General features: G+C 54.7%; 1 protein-coding gene across 2 annotated transcripts; it reads right to left on the bottom strand.

Annotated features, from left to right (window-relative positions):
• Positions 1 to 103: 103 nt before the first annotated feature.
• Positions 104 to 17,567, bottom strand: LOC122374117 (DNA topoisomerase I, mitochondrial-like). 2 transcript variants are annotated; one of them, XM_043352683.1, is made up of 16 exons: positions 17,208 to 17,567; positions 16,862 to 16,904; positions 14,646 to 14,781; positions 8,320 to 8,695; positions 7,795 to 7,932; positions 7,233 to 7,370; positions 6,905 to 7,014; positions 5,217 to 5,532; positions 4,771 to 4,950; positions 4,213 to 4,376; positions 3,821 to 3,998; positions 3,082 to 3,471; positions 2,525 to 2,677; positions 2,043 to 2,239; positions 1,661 to 1,806; positions 104 to 919 (listed from the first exon to the last, which is right to left on the bottom strand). In XM_043352683.1, the coding sequence occupies exons 2-15, from the start codon at positions 16,902 to 16,904 to the stop codon at positions 1,704 to 1,706; spliced, it is 2,622 nt and encodes an 873-aa protein (XP_043208618.1). In that variant the 5' UTR covers positions 17,208 to 17,567; the 3' UTR covers positions 104 to 919; positions 1,661 to 1,703. The 2 variants fall into 2 exon arrangements, with proteins under 2 accessions (XP_043208618.1, XP_043208619.1); XM_043352684.1 differs by lacking the exons at positions 6,905 to 7,014; positions 7,233 to 7,370; positions 7,795 to 7,932; ... (2 more) ...; positions 16,862 to 16,904; positions 17,208 to 17,567 and adding an exon at positions 5,996 to 6,662.
• Between the last annotated feature and the right edge of the window lie 292 nt (positions 17,568 to 17,859).

Genomic DNA, 17,859 nt, shown 5'->3' with positions numbered 1-17,859 from the left:
ACTCACCTAGTGCGTGGTAGCATGCCAGCTCGGCAGTCGTCTGGGCCTCTGCGGCGGCAGAGCCGGCCACCTCCCAGCCCCCGGCGGACTCCCAACACAGCACTATGAGCTCATCGTATATTGACGGCACCGCGACCGGCGAACGATGACACATGCTACTTAGTGGTGATTTCGGTGAGTTGATGCACATACAGATCTGGTGGCTTTATGCATACGATGAGGTTAGCTGAGGCGCCTCGGCCGTGGGGCGGCGGGCGCCACCGCCGCGCCCGCCGAGCGCCGCCCGTCCTACCTAGCCAGGCTCGCGTTATCCTTTCAGTCAACGACCAACTTTGGGCTCTGAAAGACCACTCCAAATAATCTAAAAGCCGAAACTGATCATGCCACTGCCTTGGCCTCCGCCCGCTCACTCAAATTCTATAAAACGCGGTGGTAAATAATGTCTTAAATTTGCACTACCTGAAACTGGCAAGACTACATTCATGTCTGTCAAACACAACAACCAGGAAAATCGCAGGTCTAAAACTGATGGCGGATTCGGCAACAAGACGGCATTTTGGAGTGACGCAGAATCGAACTTAACCTAGGCGCTGCCGGTTACACGGGGCGCGGCGGCCCACTCCCGGCGCGGGCACTGTCCCTCCCTCCGTCCCTCCCCCTCCCCGCGGCCCACGCCAGACACTTCACATCTCACGACACTGGGCGGCGGCGGTCCCGCAGACCCGCCGCTGCCACCCACACCGGCCGGTCCGCTCCAGGAAAACAAGTATCACAAACCGCCGCCAGCACGGCCGAGAGCACGGCCGAGCGAGCGCCGTCAGCAGAGCGCACGTCCCGCCCGCGTCCGTCACCGCACCGTCACTCCCAGCGGCCGGTCGGCGCTCTTCATCCTCTCAAATTCATTCTCTCCTAGGCTTGCCTGCCGACACACACCAGTACAGCCGGTTTAGAACTGATGAGACTGACCGGATGAGACTGCGGGCCGCCTTTAGTTTGAGGGCGGAGGGTTTTTTTATAGATGCGGAAAGTAACATTAAACAGGGTTATCGAGAGTTATCCTAAGATTGCTTATCACAAAAGCAATCTTAGGATGAATACCAATATTTATCACTTATCCCAAAAGGCACAGTTCCTAGAGATGGACAATTGCAAAACATATTTTAATTCTGGAGTTCTGGGATTCACTAGGAATTATGTGAATCAATGGGGAAAACATATTGAGATATATTCCGAATCAATTTCATGCAGAGCCAAAGTCCAAGATCGTTACAATTCATGACTGACTTTTAAGGACAACCCGCCGCATATTACATCCCAGTTGAACCCCGTGAGACGCCGAACCCCGGTCCCGCCCGTCGCGTCCCGGCCCGCTGTCCCACCTGTCCCGGCCCGCGGTCTCCCACCTGTCCCGGCCCGCGGTCTCCCACCTGTCCCGGCCCGCTGTCCCACCTGTCCCGGCCCGCGGTCTCCCACCTGTCCCGGCCTGCGGTCTCCCACCTGTCCCGGCCCGCGGTCTCCCACCTGTCCCGGCCCGCGGTCTCCCACCTGTCCCGGCCCGCTGTACAGCCCGTCCCGGCCCGCGGTCTCCCACCTATCCCGGCCCGTAGTCCCGCCTGTCCCAGCCCGCGGTCTCCCGCCCGTCCCGGCCCGGTGAGCTCACCAGTCGCCGCCACATGCACTGCCGGCGGGCCGGCGAGCCGCGCTCAGAACACAAAGTCGGGCCCGGCCATGTCGATGGCCCAGCGGAACTTGTCGCGCTGCGTCTTGTTGTAGACCTTCTCGATGGGCACGTCCCACTTTTTGCACCTGTCGACGGCGGGCAGTCGGTCGGGGACAGAACGTGACGAACGGGAGAGTTTAAGGGTGCACGCGGGGTTCAGCCGGATACGATTCAGCACCAGCTGGCAAGTCGAATCCCCCGATAGGTCACCAAGGCAGGCCAGTAATGCTGATAAACACGGCGCCAACCCGTCAGCCGGCCACTGCCCGCCCGACGGGCCCTCTCAGCCCACCCGTCCCCAGGCGGACGCCCAGTGACTCACCAGGCCACCGAGATGCGCGGGTCGAGGTAGTTGAGCTTGGAGGTGCCCAGCGCGATCTCCTTGTTCTCCTCCTTGTCGGTGGCCGACAGCTCCAGCTTGTTGAGCTGATCGCGAGTCCGCTCCACCGCCTTGCGCTTCTGCTCGGCCACGGTGCGCTCCTTGACGCTGCCGCCGTTCTTGGACGCCCGCTTGGCCGCCTGTAGCAGCGGCGGCACGGTCAGCGGTCAGCGGCAACACGGTCAGCACTAGCAGTCAGCGGAAACACGGTCAGTAGTCAGCGGTCAGCACGGTAAGCGGTCAGTAGTCAGCGGTCAGCGGCGCGTCACCACTGGGCCGCCGGCGAAACGGCCGCACTGCCGCGCGCAGCGGCTCCCCACAACACGACTGCTGGCCTACACCAAAATTAAACATAGTCTTTCAATGAGCAATTATCTATCGAATACTTATTTTAGCGTTTGAGAATCATTGCGGATAAAACCCACTTTGTACGCCTTCTCAGCTTCCTCTAACGCTTCCTTCTTGTCGGCGATCTTCTTCATTAAGTTCTCCATCGACTTGTCGAAGGTCTTGGGCACCGCGCGCTGATGGTTACACAGAATTGCCACCGCTCGGTTCGCCCGGTTGTAGGCTAAAATCTGCACACAACGGGGAAAACACGTCAGCAGCAGGCTTGCTTCTGCACACAAAAACGCCGACAGTCCCCGCAAACGCAAAAGTGAGCTTGACATCTTTGGCAGTTTGTGTAACTTTAGAACATTAATCACAATTAAACAGCTAAAAACAAAGGAAAATAATGATACAAATACACCGACCACGCAAAATACAATCATCTCGATACTTTAATTCCAAATTCACCATCAGATGCAGGCAGTCCCGAAAATCGTCAATTAGACAACTGCCACGAAGAAGGCAGTTCAAAGACAGCACCCCCGAAACCCCAAATATGGCGGAACCAGCGTCAATGCCGGAGACGGGTCCGCCGTCGCTGGCGCCGACCACCGGCGGCCGGCCCCAGCAGCCGGCCGGCCGGCGCGCCCACCTTTTCGTTGACGGTCATGTCCTCCTCGGTCAGCAGGTCCAGCTGCTCCTGCAGCGTCCGCGACGCGTTGAACGTGCGGAACACCTTGGCCGTCAGGCCCTCCATCTGCTCGTTGAGGTGTTTGTTCAGGATGCCCGTGTTGAGACGGTCGAACAGGTCGTCGCCGGGGCTCTTGTTCTCCATGAACAGCTGCAGGTTCTTGAAGACGCGCTTCTCGACGGCCACCTCGTTGTAGTAGCGGATCGAGTCCTTTCCCAGGAAGTCGAACACCACCACGTACTGTTTGCCGTTGAGCTCCTCCTGCAGCGTGATGTGCTCGACGCGCAGCGAGCAGCAGCCCACCGTGTCCGCCTGGTCCTCGTCCTTCTCGTTACCGGCTCGGAGCGCCAGCTGCACGGCAGCGGGCGGTCAGCGCGCGACGGCACAGGTCACCGGGAGGGGCGGCCCGGCGACGGTCAGACAAAGAGAGGTCTCAGCAGCTCAGAGCTATGAGAGCAAAAGGGATTGACTCATCATGGTAAGCGAGCAATGAATGGCACGCTGACGAATGGCAGGACCAGGCCGAGATGTCGGCACATCAACATACAGTTTGAGATGTCGCCACCATGGCTAATCACAGGAGTACCTAATCAATCATCGCATCAGAAAGGCGAACAAAAATCAACACCTCGCTGTTCCTACTTAAATTCAGAACAAAGCCGCCGCGCCCGACTCTAGTTCCGCCCCCTCGGCCGCGCACCTTGTCAATGAAGTACATGGCCACGGCGCGCTGTCGTATCCGCATCTCCTTGCTCTTGAAGTCGTCCCGGTAGGACTCTCGGATCTTGTCGACGCTCTTGTTGAGCCGGCGGGCGGTCTCGTACTTTTGCCAGTCCTTCTCGCCCTTGAGCCGGGAGGCGGCGTTCAACATCACGTACCTGAGGAGAGAGCACGGCAGAGGTGAGAGGAAGGGAGGGAGGGAGGGAGACGTCCTCACACCACAGCTGGCAGGCAGCTTCGTGCTCACAATTTATAAATGTAACAGCACGGTGGAGTAACTTAGCAGCCAAACTATAAATCCTCCTTGACATGATGTAACTGTCGGCCGGCAGCACCCATGCCCCGCCCCCACCCTGAGTGCGCGCCACTCACTTGATCTGTCCCTGGATGTTCTCCGTCCACGAGGCCAGCCAGGTGACGCTGTTATCGTGGCGCACCTCCTTCCACTTGTGGCCGGCCGGCGGCTCCGGCACCTTGGCCTCCTTGCCGATGTTGATGATGATGTCCTCCGGTTGGATGCGCCGCTTCACCTTCCCCTGCGGGCCGGGCGGAGCGGGGCCGGTCACCTCAGGGCGCGGCTCCCATACCACCCACTCCACACACCGCCTACCTAACACACAGAGCCGGAGCTGGTATCGCGCCGTCGGCGGCGGGCCGTCCGCCGGGCCCGGACCCCGTTCACCGTACCTGTTTGGGGTGCTCTCCGCCGGCCCCCCGTTCACCGTACCTGTTTGGGGTGCTCTCCGCCGGGCCCGGATCCCGTTCACCGTACCTGTTTGGGGTGCTTTCCGCCGGCCCCCGTTCACTGTACCTGTTTGGGGTGCTCTCCGCCGGACCCCGTTCACCGTACCTGTTTGGGGTGCTCTCCGCCGGCCCCCCGTTCACCGTACCTGTTTGGGGTGCTCTCCGCCGGCCCCCCGTTCACCGTACCTGTTTGGGGTGCTCTCCGCGGCCCCGGAACAGACCGGGCGGCTCGGCGCGGAAGTTGCCGATCTTCTCCTTGTGACCGTCCAGCATGCAGAAGCCGTACTCTTTGGTGATCTCCTCGTTCTTCTCTTTCAGCGCCTTCTTCTCCTCCTTACTCATGTTTTTGCGTTCTTCGGTCTTCTCCTGCGGACGGAAAACATTCCGGTCAGTGGGATAGCCGTACCAGCAATCGCAGCCAAGCAGACAACGCGGGGGAAATGGGCCAGGACAGGACATCTATAGATAGAGCAAAACTGAAAGAAAGCCATAACACATACTGCTGGTCCGTTAGTCTGGTGTTAACGGGTTCAATCCCGAGCTCCGTGATCTCTTTAACAGCCTCGCTCCCCCACCCCACTCCATGGCCAACACTGGCCGAGCCCGGCCGGCGCCAGCGACCGCCCACCCACCTTGAACCAGGCGGCCATCTTGGTGAAGTCGCACTTCTTCAGGTGGGTGATTTTCTCGCGCTCCTTCTCGGTCATGGCCTTGCGCCAGTCGTGGAAGAAGTTCTTGTTGAACACCTCCTTGGTGGTGTAGTCGTGGTCGAGCATTTTGGCGTAGAACGTGGCGATTTCCTCGGCCTCCTCCGAGAGGCGCATCTCCTTGCCGTCGTAGTAGAACTTGACGTGTCCGGGCAGCGGCTCGTAGGGCGGCGCCAGCAGCACGCCCTTGTGCTCCAGCGTGCGCCACTTGACGCCATCGTTCACCTTTTCCTCCTCCCACCTGGGGAGAGGCCGCCCGACGGTCAGGGAGCGAACGGACGAGGAACGATGGGCACCGACAGGAAATGATGACGCCACCTAGAGTACGGCGGAGATACCAGACTGAGACACCTCACCGCACAACGGAAAATGGCCAAACAAAGGGACGAAAATGTACTGCATGGACACTTGGAATCGGAGAAAAAGAACAAGCACATAGATGAGTCCCATACGATGAAGCAGTGAAGAGGTGACAGGGTGTGCCAGCATAATAGACAGGGGTGTGTGGAAAATGCCGGGCAAACAACCGATAATAGGTGGGGGGAACTCCATGAGGAGAGGTACGGTCCGACGTCCAGAAAAAAACTGCTAGGGACTATGCAAAGTGATTGCGCAAAAAAAAACAGATACAAGATGAAGATAAAAGAGATCAATATACCAGAAGATATCCTGGACATACTCCAGGGACACCTTATTGAAATTACCAATTAAACTTCCGCTTTTTGCCTCTCCTAGATGGACAGATTCTACGAGGCGGCAACTGTCTTGCTGGGGGAGCGGCAAAGCCGCTACCAGCGCCATTCACAACACATTGATGACTCTTGCACTTCCGTGGCCTTGGCGGCGACCTGCGGCTCGCGGCCGGAACCTTGAACGGCTCCCGGTCGCGCTGGAAGGTGCAGCTTTTTGACGGCGTCGCGTCTCTCCCTCGCGCGGTGGACGACTCTCGGTGCAGGCCAACCGAAATGGAGCTGCGACTGCGCCGGCACGACTGCGACCGCGCCGGCGTCGCGTCCCGCCCGCCGGGGACGGCCCCGGCTAGGTCCCGGGACATTTCTACGGAAACGCCGCCGCGGCCTCGCCGGCACAATCGCGCGCTCGACGGACACGGGGCGGCTCGCGGTGGTGGCGCATATTGCGGCGGGGGCGCGGCGAACAGCGACACACTGCTTCTCGTCCTCATTCCAGTGCCGAACAGATGTACCATGCATCCGATAGGGAAACCTCCGCTGCTACACGGAATGACTGCACAAAGAAAATGCGCGCAAATGAAAAAAAAAAACGAAAATAAAATAGAAACGTAACAGGAATTGTAATAAAAAAGCTAGCGATTTCTACACGTGGACAAAACTCAGCGTAGAGGTCACTTGAAATCTGAAGATAAAACATGATTTATTTGCATAGGATCCTTTGCTAAAAAGATACTGTACTTCCTGGTCACGAAGAACGCGCATTCCATTCCACCAGCATGACTTCTGGTGCAGGCGTGGTGGGACAAGGATACTGGTAGAGGAAATGCATATGCAAAGGATTAAGGGATGCCATTTGAACATTACAATCAAACGAACATGAACATTCAGTCGGTGAATACAGAGGATTAGGGCGTTGCTTACCACTTCCAGACTTCCCTCTCCTCTTCCTCCTTTTTCTTCTTCTTGGTCGGACTGAGCGTCTCGGTTTTTGCCGGGGTACGTTTCACTGATTCCTTCTTTACTTTCTTGGTCTGCCAGTGATAAAAAACGTTTCAGCATTAAATATCGATAGCGGCGTAAGAATGGGAAGACAGGAAAGAAAATAGGAGTATCGTTGAATTATCAAGAGCATTTCGAGGAAGGGTCTAGACGATGTTCTATACATCTAGTCTTGGCCTGCCTGAAGACCCTAGCGCCCATCCCCCTTACTCGGTCCCTGGCCAGTGTCGCGCCCCACTCGGCCACGTACCGGCTTGGCGTCGTACTCGTCGTCAGTATCAGCCGCCTTCCGCTTCGCCTTGGGCTTGGGCTTGATGCGGGCCGAGAGCGGCACGTCCTCTTCGCTCTCGTAGTCCGCCTTGGACGGCTTCGGCTTCACACGAGCCGACTGTCGTGGAGAGGGCAGGCGTCAGGGGGGAGCGGGCGACCTGGGCGGGAGAGGGGGCCAGCAGGGGCCCCGGATCACATCCATCCTAAGAACTCCACACATTTAGCACTATGTTTAGCGCAGTAATTTGATAGTTGGTACCGAACTCCGAGTCCCAGATACCTGCGGTGACCCCGAGTCCAGAGATGCTTTGGAGTTGACGAGTTTCAGCTCCCACCGTGTGCTAGTATGGCGCACTCGGGCCGTACGCCGTACGTCCCACCGTGTGCAAGTATGGCGCACTCTGACCGTACGGCTGTGTGCGCCGACGGGAGAGCGGGCGCCAGGCGGCGGAAATGGGGCAGTGTACCAGCACACCACCAGTCGACGGCCAGGGAGCCCGGCCGGTTGGTGGCCGAGTGTGCTGCGCCCGCGGGGCACTCACCAGGGGCGCGTCATCCTCGCTCTCTGGGTCCTCCTTGATCACCAGCGGCCGCGGCTCGTCGTCGCCGTCGGTGAAGTCCTGCGAGTCGTCGGCGGCCGACTGGTCGGCAGAGGCCGCCGGGGACGACTCAGCCGTGTCCTGCGCGGCCGGCCGGGGGAGAGCGTCAGTGGTGGGACGTGTTACAGGGGAGACAGCCGGCCGGGCACAGCGGAGGGCGCGGCGCACGCATTGGTGCACAGGAACAAGCCAGGAGGGACCACGAGCACAGCTGAATAGCACGAGTGTCGAGGTAAAAGGACGCAAGCTGATGCGACTGTAAAATGTCGCCACATTGTGAGATAACCGTAAATTCAGATTCAATTATTGAAAAAAGCAAGTTGGATTTTGCAGTATCTTCTATTGTGGCTTTTATGTAGCATTATTTAAACGATTTTCCTAAACACTGCATTGACTCGTGGCATTCGCACCACAAAGTGTGCAAAAGGCAGTTGTCAACACTCCAGCAGTGCAGACATGTTTACTCACCATGGGCTCCTCATCAAGCTCTGACTTGATCTTGAAATCATCAGCTGAATCAGTGTTGATCTTGAAATCATCCATCGGCTCCTCCTTTGGCTCTTCCTTGGGCTCGACCGGCCTGGGCTTGTCCTTGTCCTCCCGATGTTTGTCCCTGTGTTTGCCATCGCCGTGTTTGTCCTTGTCCCTGTGCTTGTCCTTGTCCCGGTGCTTGTCCTTGTCCTTGTCCCTGTCCTTGTCCCGGTGTCTGTCCTTATCCCTGTCCTTGTCCCGGTGTCGATCCTTGTCCTTGTCTCTGTCACTTTTACTGGAGCTGCTGTGACGGTCTTTGTCCTTCGAGCTCGACTTGTGAGACTTGTGGTCTTTGCTTCGGTGTTTATCTTTGCTGAAAAAAGTATGCAAGCCAATAAATAGTTTCAAAGCAGAACATAAAACCGTTACAAATTTACATAACATAACTTCATGTGACTTAACCCTCGCCCGTACTGGTGTTTTGCCAGCCGCGAATGTATAAGGGGAGGGGGGGGGGGAGCGTCCGCTGGACCCCCTTGCCGTTTCGCCCCTGATCGAGCTAGAGCTTCGCGGAAAAAAAACGTTTGCCCGTGACGAGGGGAAGCCGATGATACCCACTAGGTCATTGGTTGACCTTCCAGGTCAGGTCAATGACCAAAAAGTCGGGAAAATCAAGACCTGTTAGAACGTCGTTAAGTGCGGCTGCTATCGGGGTTTTTCGGGGTGCTGACCACGAATATCATGATTGATAACAGCTGATGTCTTCATGCATTTAGGCCAGGTCGGGTCAGGTCAGGTCAGGTCATCCAGTAGGGGTCCTGCCGGGTATTCGTAGATGTCAACTGCCTTTGAGCTTCGTAACATGTTACGAAGGCGCCAAAACTACTTCGTAAATGTTCAAATGGCTGCTAAATTCGAATTCAGCTCCAAAAACTACATGAAACATGCAAAACTCGAGAAAGTGGACCGAGGTCATCAAGGTAAATGACCTGACCTGACCTTCAGGTGATCTTGACACCCACCCTAATGCATGAAAGTAACATAGGCGTAGGAACAGGGGGGGGCCGGGGGGGCCATGGCCCCCCCACTCTCGGAGGTGGGGGGGCCAGCAATGTTAACTGGCCCCCCCACTTTTTGCTGACTTAAGTGTCTGTCTGTACCTAGGTACCAGTGCTACCACCCGGTAACTTGACAACAATTCAGCTTGCCCTTTATAGAAGATTCCCTTTTGTTTCTACAGCGTTATTGACCGCAATTTCCTTCACTCAATGAAGGAAACCATATCAGAGACAAGACTGTGGGTCCTGGTGACAGCATTTTGTTGAATACGAGGCACGGGACAGCGAGCACTGAAAAGGCATAAGACAATACTAGCACGGTGCATGAGAATGCGTATACAAACGACCAACGCTTGACCGGATCTGCTTGGGGTCGGCATAGTTCGTCAAAGGCGTACTAGCTGGGGGCCAGGGTGACCATGCCCCCGCCTCGGCTCAAACAGGCTGGGGGCCAGCAATGTCTGTATCTGCCCCTTCCCTTCCACTTTCAGTGCAGTGGCGGTCGCAGAGAGGGGGTCAGGGCCATGCCCTTCCCCCCTCCAAAGGCTAATCAGGGGGCCATCATATCATTTGCCCCCCCCCCCCCAAACAACCAATGGGCCCCCATGGGCGTATGGGGCTCTGGCCCTTATTCGATTGTCACGAGGCTCAAGAATCCCACGCTAGCTATTAACAGCTCCCAAGCCAGTCTTTGAGGGTCCTACACTGATCTTGGAGGGCACTTCAGTGGCGGTCAAGCGCCGACATTGACCGCTGAGAACCCACATTAACCTCATTTGAGGGCCCCTAAACCGGCCTCAAGGGCCCAGTCGGCGTCTGAGGGCCTCACACCGGCCTCTGGTGGCCTCATTTCTGTCTCTGGGGTCCCAAGACTAACCTTTAGATGCCTCTGAGGGTCCTGCACTGAATTCTGATTTCTGAAGACCCGATGCCGTCCTCTAAGGTCTGCATCGGCCTCTGAGGGTCCGTCTTGGCCTTAGAGGTCCAACGCCGGCCCATGCCGGTCTTTTAGGGCCCCACACTGACCTCTAAGGGCCCATGCTGGCCTGTACGGACCCGTCATTAGCCTATGAGGGCATTGTACGGGATTCTGAAGACCTGATGCCGGCCTCTGAGGCCCATCTTTGTTTTTGAGGGTCTTCTGCTGGTCTCTGGGGTCCAACACCGGCCCATGCTGGTATTTTAGGGTCCCACATTGACCTCTAAGGGCCCCGCACTGGATTCTGAAGATCCTATGCCGGTCTCTAAGGGTCCGCATCGGCCTCTGAGGGCCCACCTTGGCCTATGAGGGCCTTCCGCTGGTCTCTAGGTTCCAGGTCCCGCCCATGCCGGTCTGTTACGGCCCCACACTGACCTCTAAGGGCCCATGCTGGCCTGTAAGGACCCGCATTAGCCTCTGAGGGCCTTGCACTGGATTCTGAAGACCCGATGCTGGCCTCTGAGGCCCATCTTGGTTTTTGAGGGCCTTCTGCTGGCCTCTGGGGTCCAACAACGGCCCATGCCGGCATTTTAGGGTCCCACACTGACCTCTGAGGGCCCATGCTGGCCTGTAAGGGCCCACATTAGCCTCTGATGGCCCAAGTCGGCATCTAAATGTCTCATCCTGCCCTTTGCAGGCCCTGTACTGGTTTCTGAGGGCCTCAACCCTCACCGGCCGATGGGGGGGGGGGCGGGTGCCGCCCCTCCCATAGGGTTTTTTTTCGCGATAGCTCCGAACACGCTAGCGATAGAGAGCTGAAACTTGGCATACCTGACCTTTGATCCAAGCCGGATCTTTTGACACCAACCACATTTTTGGGTCAGGTCAGGTCACTGACCTATGACGTCATAAGTGAACCTCTGCACGGTCTTCAGATGTCGCAACTTCGCAACGCCCTCACTGCCAGAGGAGATTTCACAGGGAAATGAACCTTGGAGGACCTAGTATCCATTAGGAGTCTCACAACTTGTACATCTCGGATTTTTCCTAAGGTCATTTTCGTGACCTCACCATTAGGTATAAGTCAATGGGGATAAACTGAAAACTTTTTCTGGCGCCGTAAACTATCTTCAACTATCTCAAGCACACTGAATCTTTCATGCACTCCTTGCAAGGTTCGATGCGTCACTTTTGCAATGTTGACCTTGCGCGACGTCATTTATGAAGTTATAAGGGTCATATAAGTTTGTCGTCAAGAACTACCGATCAAATTGAGCTAGCGAGTCGGGGAAGCCATCAATGGACTCAGGAAGACCTGCCGAATCGAATGATATGCGACATGACCTCCTTCGACCAATTTTGTGACCTGGGGGCGCTGACCTGACCGTGACCCGTGGTCAACACCCTCAGTTTACCTCACCCAAACAAAAAGTACATCATTCGACGCGCCTGAGAGAGGCGAACACGATGCTGGCAAAATCGCGGCTCTGCGGCCGTTTTTTGCGAAGTTATTCACCAAAAACGGAACCGTGCCTTGAGGCACTTGACCTGACCTCAGAGGTCACCGGTTGACCTAGAACCTTAAAATCGGGTATCGATCTCTGCGTCTTGTAACAGCGCACACGCTCGTTTTTCCGCGACGCGCTAGCTCAACCTGGGGCGCAACGGTGAGGAAGGTCGTACCCGCCCCCCGCCCCAGAAAACCTATAGGTCCGGTCCGGCGAGGGTTAAACTGGCCTCTGATGGCCCAGACCGACCTCTAAAAGTCCCACACCGGCCTCTGATAGTCAATCAGCCCAGTTGCAGTGGTCGCTGATATAAAACCTCTTAAAAACGTTATAGGTCTGGCTGAGCCTAGCTGGGCCGTTCATGCTGATTTTTATAGGTATATTGAAAAGACTCGCTTTGCACGTTTCACGCTTGCTCGTAATGAAAAAGTTGCTGGATGCCTCTGGAATTTGCATGGGTGCCAACGGCTGCGGAGGACAGGGGAACGCGTCCATCAGTTTGAGTTTATGGACGGGAGTCTCCCTGAAATTTTAACCAATTTTGTTTTTGTTTTTGTCTCGATTTTTTATCTCTGATCATGTTTGCGAAAACAAAGTGGCCGAAATCCGAGGAGAAATCGGATTTTGGGGGTAGGTTAGGTTTTGGACCTCTGGGACCTTGGCCCCCCCACTTTCGAAAACGTTCCTACGCCTATGGAAAGTAACATCATACCACATGTTTGAACGCTTGAAACCACGAAAAGACTGCAAACGCGCGGCTAATGCGAGCCGACATACGCCGAATCAGTAGGCGGAACTATGGTCAAGCGTACCCATTTTCGGGAACGCATTTTCGTTCCCATGTTTGGGAACGATAAACCCAAATATGGGAACGCCATGTAGGCATTATTTAAAACAAGAAAAAGAACCGTTAAATGACGTCCAAAAAATATAAAACGATCGTGAGCCGCCTGATATTTGTCTCAATATTGTTGGGAAAGAGTTTGATATTGTAAGGCCCATCGTAGTTTCTAATCGTTCCCCTATTTCTAAAGCAATCCATCATCCGGGCCGCGAGCCCAAATTTGGGAACGCTCTCGTACACTGGCGCTGCAAGCGTTCCTTATTATGGGAACGGCGTACCCAAAATTGGGAACGATTTCACCGACGCCTTTCAGGGGCTCTTTTCATTAACAAGCATCACGTCCAACGCCGCAAATTATTGTTAACGCAACAATCATCAGATGACCTTTCCGGCAAGACCGTCGCATGTTTCGCCCGGTCTTCTGCGCTTTTATTCCCGTCGATCTCGCAGCGGGCACGCCCCCTCTGCAGGATTACGTAATTCACAACGCTCAGCGATGTTCAACAAGGTCTTCCATACCTATATCCACCGTCCGCGCCGAGGGTGGAGACATGTCAAGCAATTGTCTGTTTATCACCGATAGTTGACGAGCACAAGGAAGTATCCAAAAATGGGAACGCTGAATATGTTACACCCTCAAAACACATAGTCCCAATGAAAATCTAGTTTTTTTCCTTTCTTAATGAGTGTAAGCGGCAAAAAGCCTGGTAGGATGGGCACGAGGAATGATCGAAATCAGCATAAAAATTATAAATAAGCCACACAGAGCGACCTATACAAGAGAACTTCCCCCAAAACGATCATGCTTAGAAACACGGAAGACAAAAACCACACTCATGACGCTCCTTATACTTAATGAGTGTAAGCGGCAAAAAGCCTGGTAGGATGGGCACGAGGAATGATCGAAATCAGCATAAAAATTATAAATAAGCCACACAGAGCGACCTATACAAGAGAACTTCCCCCAAAACGATCATGCTTAGAAACACGGAAGACAAAAACCACACTCATGACGCTCCTTATAGAACAACGCTAAACAGCTAGCATCGAAATAAAATATGTCTTCCGGGCTGATGAAATACAGCTGAATGATTTTCAACCACTGAAACTGAGTTTACAACAGTAGTTCGGTAAAATCACTGACGTTCTACGCGGTCGTGCGCCCCGACACCAAAAGTCAACAATATTACCTCGGGACTGTCCGCGTGTTCGCTTGCATATGTCAGCATCGGGTGTCGCTAGTATTGAACTTCGTAACCAGGCGAAAATTATTATACTTGACCTCAATATGTAAAAAACGCTTCATTTTCCTTAACATTGCATGTTAAATGTAGTATAACCCATGTTTTCACCATTCCGTCATTTCAAAAAATCATTAAAAATATCATTCCACGGTCAATTTCCTTGTTCAACGGTCAGATTAAAGATAATTTTATAGAGACTTAGTAGATACTTAAATTAGCGTGCACTTTTTTGAGAGGTGGTGCACTAATGAGTTTTAGTGGGCGAACGGCCGAAAAATTACCTTGCGTTCTCATAAATGGGAACGCCCGTTCCCATATTTGGGAACTCCGTACCCAAAAATGGGAACGTTCCTATATTTGGGTACTCATGACCATAGTTCCACCTACTGGAATCGCGATTCCGGCCAAACATGGTCCCGAAAAGTAGGCCACAGGTCAAAGGTCATTTGGGTAAGGGTCATGAAATGCTCAGAGTTCGTGTAAAATTAATGCACGCGAGGGTACTGAAAGTTTCGTCGCGATCGGCCGCTTCTTACGCGTTATTCGCGGAAAACCGAGGGGGGTCCGTTCGACCGGGCGAGGGTTAACGGTGTCAGAGATGCATCATATTCGAAGAGACTAGCGACAGCTTAATGGGCAACGGTATGCATTGAAAAATAACTAGCCTTCGTCACATAATAAATCCAGCTCCGCTCCAAGTACGGGGCACGGTGACGATTTGGGCGCCCCGGGCGCGCCGCCGGCACTCACTGTGACGACTTGTGGTCGCGGCTGCGCTCCCGGTCCTTATCCTTGTCCTTGTGCTTGTTCTTGTGCTTGGACTTGTGCTCCTTGGAGCGGTGCTCCGACTTGTGCTCCTTCGACTCCCCGTTCACGGTGCTCAGCTCTGAAGAGGGACATAGCACGCCCACGTTACCGCTTTGGCACATATGTGCCACCGCTACGGAGACGCCCCATATAAATCGCGCTGCGAGCTAGTCCCAATGAAACAATGCGAAACTCTGTCCGGCGTTGCAGCGCGATGCAACTGAGGCTAAAATTTCAAACAGGCCAACTCTGTGTCATACATAGGTACTCATACTCAGTGTATTTCACGAGTTGAGCTTCATGGGCTACACGACCCACGAGGGTTTAGTGAGAAGTGAGAACAGAACAATTTTGAATATCAATATCAATGGCACCATTAACTAATGGTGAATAAATACTTCAGCTGACGAGTTTGACAGTACGAGAAGTGAAGCTGGCAACTATACGGTACCATATGGGCCAAAACAGCTGATATCCGGATGACATGACGACGGAGCGGGGATGCCGGGTAAAAACGAGCAATTGAGATGCGTCCGATTCCATCTGAGACACTGACGGTCCGGTGCCTATTGGCCCAGGCGGGGCCCAGGGATACCGGACCTGGTTTTCGGCCAGCTATCGCGCCAAAGCCCACAGCCTGCGCGGCCAGACGGCTGTCAGATTCTGGCCCGTTCACGTGGCGTAGCAGCCAGCCGCGATAATGCGAAGGCAGCGCCACCTACGGCACGAAGCAGCGCCGTCTCTTGACAGACTTTAAACACGCACTGGTACAGCGCGGCCATCGCGGGCGAAGTGTAAGAGGAACCAGCGACAGAGTATTTTTCTTTCAGCTGAAGGCTTAATGCAATTCCGGGCTAAAAATTAGGCGAACCGCTGATGTGTATTAATAAGAGCGATTAAATGGTCATGAGCTCGTGTAGCTTCGTTCGGGGCACCATGAAGCCAATGGACGGTAAAAGGGTGGCTACGGCTGACGTGACGAATAAAATGCGACCATTTCTCATACTACCGTAAATGCAGGGGTGGAGATCTGTCAAAATTTCAGGGGGGGGGGGTCCAGGCTGGGCAGATGGAGGCGGGCTGGATGCAGTACCATTGACTTACATAGCAGTAATTCGTTTTCCGGGGGGGGGGTCCTGACCCCCCGAACCCCCCCCCCCCCCCGAGATCTCCACCTCTGCGTAAATGAATTCACATTTCACGGCACTGGAGCCTAAAAATGTTTTAATCCTAGGGACTACGGATTATCGAATAACAGATGTCGTTTATACGGACTATACTGTAGACACCACGCCAGCACATGGTACGCAAGGTATCGGCCTTAATGGTTAGGCAGTGGACGTACGGACAGGCCGGCACATTTTCCGTCCTGTCTGCCCTTTCTGCTCTTTCCGTAATACATCCTTATCTTCAACTGAATTGCATGATTCAATAAAACTATTTAAATCAACATTTGGTGCAAAAAAAAACAATTGCTACAGCTACACTCTGATCAAAATTGCACGTTTTAGTGACATTTGGTTTGTTTCCCTTTTCGTTCATATGCAATTCACGAAAACGGTGGTAAGCATTAGCAATGATTTAAATCAATGACGATGAACTGTGGGAAACTAATGTGTTTCGCAGTCCAGAGTTAGCAACAATGTTGCAGTTTTCGCTGCCCGATGCTACTGTAGCAGTGCCGCACAGAATACACATGCCGGCTTTCCTCGCCTGCATGCTCCCCGGTCACCTTATGCTGACCCGAGTCGCGAGCGGGACGGATAGACCGGAACGGGTCCCGAGGCCCGACACCGACCGCCGCACGCCGATTGCGACATCAGCTGTTGACGCCGGGCGCCATTTAAATGGGCCGGCTGCAGGCTCCACAGACTTTTGAGAAACTCAGCTTGGTTGAGATGAGAAGTAATATCGAATATGCACATCACCAGGTACGAATCATACCAGTAATGTAGTGGAGATGCGGGGATTTTCGAATGATCGGATCGTACCGCGAATAAGAGCCGGAACAAAGGACGGGCCCGGTCACGGCATTTCTACCTAATTTCGCGAGCCCGAGATCCCGGCAAATTTAGTGGGTACCGATAACAAAAGCAGGGGCTGATCAGCCTTACAACCAGCCAATGAATAGGGTGACGATTTTTAACAGATTGACTTACCTCCCGTTCCGTTGACAGGGACATCACCGCTGCCGTTCTCCATCTGGAAAAAATGTCTGTATGAAAAGCAATGCAATGTAATGGCGCATGAGGCATGCTGCCGACAAGTAATTTTGAGCTGACCCCGCAGCTTCCCTGGCGCACCAACCCCACAAATCTCAGGCCCACGCCGGCCGGCGCCATTGCGAAAGATAGCCGCAGACGCCATGTTGGCACTTAGAAAATTTTCGACCGACCAACCAACGAGATCACATCCTCCTTCAAGTAAATATGCACATATTGCCATAGCCTTACTAATGGAAATGAAACAGGGAGTGATATCGAGCAACTTTCTTTACACACTTACCTCAAACTATCCAGTAATTTCCGGAAAATTCCACGCTGAACACTGACGACCGCGCGCGGCTAAGTCCCAGAACGGAAAGGCAGCTGACGCCGGGCCCCGACGGAATCCCAAGTCCGGTGACTGCCACTCTGCGCATGCGCAGGGTGATTGTTTCTGAGCGAAGGTCCGCTCTGCGCATGCGTCGGGTGTTGTGCTGCAGCTGGTGCCAGTGACCGCGTGTGTTGACGTCACGAGTTCTGGTTGGTAGCGGAGCGGTGCGGGGGCGGCGGGCGCGGGGGGGGAGGCTGAGGGGGATGACGAATGACGCTGACGGGAGCGAGGTTTCGAATGACGCGTGTCACGTTACAGCGTAGTTGGATTAGTACAGCCGTAACCCGGCTGCGTAGGCGCTGTAACTAACCGTAAGGAAACAGCGGGCACGAAGACAATCGAACGATTTCCGACTCAGTAACACCAGTCCTACATGCTCATCTGCTGGCATTCGCGCTGATATCCGAGGACTGGTTTCTGAGCCAGACAGAGTCGGCGCGCCGCGCCGGCCCGGGCCGCCTTGCTCGGCCCCGATGACGAGTCGGCGGCGGCCCACAGCTCGAGGGGGCAACGGTTGCAGGGAGGTCACCGCCCGGATCGCAGGGCCGGCACGCACCGCCAA

Source organism: Amphibalanus amphitrite, unplaced genomic scaffold, assembly GCF_019059575.1.
Source record: "Amphibalanus amphitrite isolate SeventyFive unplaced genomic scaffold, NRLGWU_Aamphi_draft 001607F_arrow, whole genome shotgun sequence".
In the NCBI taxonomy this organism is placed as follows: Eukaryota; Metazoa; Arthropoda; class Thecostraca; order Balanomorpha; family Balanidae; genus Amphibalanus; species Amphibalanus amphitrite.
Note: the sequence above shows the minus strand (reverse complement) of the source record. Positions and strands in the feature narration are given on the sequence as shown.

Coding starts and splice junctions, on each gene's coding strand:
- LOC122374117 (XM_043352683.1), bottom strand. CDS start 16,904: ATGGAGAACGGCAGCGGTGATGTCCCTGTCAACGGAACGGGAG. Junction 3,472..3,820: donor CCATGTACTTCATTGACAAG/GTGCGCGGCCGA, acceptor GCTGCCGTGCAG/CTGGCGCTCCGAGCCGGTAA. Junction 2,678..3,081: donor ACATGACCGTCAACGAAAAG/GTGGGCGCGCCG, acceptor CGTTGTGTGCAG/ATTTTAGCCTACAACCGGGC.